This window comes from Lampris incognitus, chromosome 7 (genome assembly GCF_029633865.1).
Source record: "Lampris incognitus isolate fLamInc1 chromosome 7, fLamInc1.hap2, whole genome shotgun sequence".
Lineage (NCBI taxonomy): Eukaryota > Metazoa > Chordata > Actinopteri > Lampriformes > Lampridae > Lampris > Lampris incognitus.
In genome coordinates, this window is record NC_079217.1 from 32,046,905 (window position 1) to 32,050,471 (window position 3,567).

Below are 3,567 nucleotides of genomic sequence, written 5' to 3' on the forward strand. Positions count from 1 at the left end.
TAAACCATTTTTTTAAATGACATGTTAACCGCACCATAGCTTAGAGTTTGATTTACTTTTAACCTGTTTGTATTGTCTTTGTGCCTAGAAATGGAAAGGTGGTTTGGTTATGCCAGTTCAGTCAATAGCTGCTTTGTGTTTGTTAGCCCCCCCCCCACCCTCATGGGGTTCCCCCTCCTTCATCCTTAGAGGGTTCCCCATCAAATGTCAGTTTTTGTGCCATCTGCCCCATCGAAACTGTTGCTAGAGCTTTCCATTTTGTAGTCAACTGTCTTCTCCTTTTCAACCATATCTTCCAGGTCTAAAAAAGAAATACAGCAGAATAACTAATGTTGCTTGCCCTTCATATTTTTTATTTTACAGGGATTAGGCAAAGTTGCAAAATGCTGAAAATAACCTAACTGACAAACAATGATTGGCATACTTTAGGAGATACAAAAAGAAAAACGGAGGGCCAGTCTCATCAGCATGGACTTGTAGCAAATTTTAACAGAGATAACTTTAAACTGCAGAGAGTTTAAGATCAATGTCTGTTTTTGAATATTGCTCATAGATTACAATTTTTGATACTCACACTTCAGCACAGACTTGCTGAGCAGGGTATAACCATGTTCAGGGTTCCTGCTGAGGTCAATGTAGTAGTAGAACTTAAGTTCCAGCGGATACTGAGAGGTGGACAAGTTGTGGATCAGTGGAATCATTCTGTTGGACATGGGTCCCTCTGCCAGAGCCTGGTGCATCATGTACATGCACCACTCATCCTCAAGAAAGTTAGGCGTGATAAGCAGTGCCCTGCAATGGCTGTTCTGCACAGCCTGACATAGTTCTGTGGGGATGGCACCTCCTGGACTGGCATCCCTCTGCCATAAGAAGCATCTAAGGCTGTGGGGGGAGGCCTCCAAGAAAGAGACCAACTGTATGGCTTCTTCAATGTCAATATGCACCGAGCTGTGGCATACAAACACGTCATATTTCCGGCTCCAGCGCACCGGTGAACACAGAGCAGACTGTGGCTGAGATGTTTTAGTGGAGGTGTTGGGGGATTTCAGTGATGGTGATGATTTAGAAGATAAAAATGGTGTTGACACCCTGCTAGCAGATGAAGTTGGGTTTTCCCTCACTTTAGCCACTTGCTCATGGTGTGGTGGCTCACAGTGTTGTGAAGATGCTCTTGACTTTATGAAATGTTTACGAAACCAATCTGTAACAAGAGATAGATAAGTTGGTAAACATGTCAGACTGTAATGATGCTTATAATATTCAGCATTTTTAAAACATAATTTACACAGCGCTTCACAGTAAAAGGAAAAAAGCAACAATGGTATAAGTTCAGCAGAAATAACAATTTTAAAAATGGAGATAGCCCAATTAAAGGGAAATAAAACCTATCTGTAGGATTAAAGACCGTTTTAAAAGGGGCTTATTTATAAGATCAATAAAGCTGCAAATTCAGAATCATATTTTTTGGCCACGTGGGTTTGCACATACACAGAATTTGACTTTGGTTTCATGGTTCTCTCAGTATACTTAACATAGAATAACAACACTACAACACAAAAATTTTCAGCCGTATACACGACTTACTATATACAGGCGAAATAAGAGACGATAAAGTGCAGTGGTGCACAGAGTATATCAGATAGGCTGAAATAGATGTTAGCAGGTTACTTACATACATACCTGAGGTAGATGGACATGACCAAGCGTACAAGTATACATACAGTATACTATACAGTATATACAAAATGGTTGGCTTTATTGACAGTGTTAAGCATTAATTTGAATGACAGCCTGCAGAAAGAAATTTTTATGGGTGGTGGTTTTGTTCAGCTGTAAATGTGTCAAACAAACCCTCTCAACTCACCGTACATGTTAACACCATTGTCCAGTCTCTTTAAAGCCTCCTCAGAAGGTAGCCAGGCTCTTCACATGTGACAGAGGCACCCTGTCCTCTATGCACTGCACTCATACTGAGCTCCATGACATATAATCCACCAAATGCCCCATCCACTCGGTGTCTGTATGTTAACAAAGGCAAAGCCAAGAATGGATATGGCCAGGGTTTGTCTATTGCCAGCAAAAAGAGGAAGCTGCTTCTATGTTTCAGTTTTACAGAACACGGATCAGTTAGTCAACATGAAACCCCATTTCTCCAGCTCCACTCAACTGGTGCTCGGCTCCTTCGCAGATTTAATGCAGAACAAAGCAAAGTTCACAAACACCAGTCAGTTCCGATGGCTTCTTCTCCAATTTAATCAGCTCTGACTTTTTGATTCAAGTAATCTCTCCACGACGGTCTTACCCGAGAGGTTGCGATAGATTGTTGTGAACAGTTTCTCACAGGAAGGAAGTTTTGAGGTGAAACTGAGTCGACGCGCTCCACGTTAATGGTCCATCAGTAGGTTTTAAGACACCCTCCTCGTCTGGAAAGCGTCACGCAAAATAATTAAACGAGCCACCATTTTCCTTCTCCCTTGTTTTAATACAAATTATGTATATATATATACAGTTTAGTAACAAAATTGAACCAATGCATGTCCTCATGTGCTAGATGTGTTGTCAAACGATCATGCACGTAAACGTTAGAATAATCTATAAGACACTTGCCCGTCCATTGGCAGCAGTGTGGGTTATCTGCAAAAAAACAAATACGTCGTCGGAGAAGCTCAGAGTAGACAAGCACAAGAGCGGTCATGAAAATGATCATCGATTTATTTAATGTTTTCCATAAAAAAACTTTATTCAATTCTGTTACAGCATTAAAATCAAATATAAATTGTAACTACAATAATTTGAGGGATACATATTTAGCTTCTTTCTCTGCAGATGTCAAAGATTATACACGTTACAAATTCTGTGATCATAGCATTGTAGGAACAATGTAAAGAAAAGCTAAAAGTTCAACATGCTGTATTTTTCTTTGTTTTTTTATTATGCTTTATTAAACAATGAAATATACAAACATAACCAGGATAGTGAAAATTCAGTATTGAAGAAATACAATTTAAACAAAACTATTCTACTTAACAAATTCAACCAGCAAAACGTTATAATAAACAGTCATATAACCACAATGTATTTAACAAGGACATGCTCCCCGCGACCCTGACCAGGACAAGCGGTTTAGGTAAAGGATGGATGGATGGATGGATGGATGGATGAATAAATAAGGTATAATCACAGATAACTAAGGGAAACAAACAACAACAAAAAACAACAACAAACAAACAAATTAAAAACCACATCATTCAACGTCAGGGGTATCTTCAAACATATTGCTGTACTCTGACTCTACAATTCTTTAAGAAGATTATGAGCTTGAGAAGTGAGTTCATTTCAGTAAGAAAAAATAGGGTAAAGTTGGCCGGGAATTATTATTATTATTTTGCTTGTAGATAAAGAATTTACCATATAAAATAAACAACATTATAATAAATTATATGGGTTTGTTAGTCGTATTTTTACAATAACAATTATAGCTTTAAGAGTTACCTAGCTGTATGTGACGTAGCGCATGCCGCGCAGACGCGAATCGAGTTTCCGGAAAATTGCGTCACTTCCGGGTTC

At 38.9% G+C, this 3,567-nt stretch overlaps 1 protein-coding gene across 1 annotated transcript; it reads right to left on the reverse strand.

Moving 5' to 3' along the window:
- Positions 1-200: 200 nt before the first annotated feature.
- Positions 201-1,067, reverse strand: tirap (toll-interleukin 1 receptor (TIR) domain containing adaptor protein; the record flags this gene model as incomplete). Its single annotated transcript, XM_056282842.1, has 2 exons — positions 201-301; positions 575-1,067. Coding segments are annotated over 2 exons (594 nt in total), but the record flags the coding sequence as incomplete, so codon positions are not given.
- Positions 1,068-3,567: the final 2,500 nt, after the last annotated feature.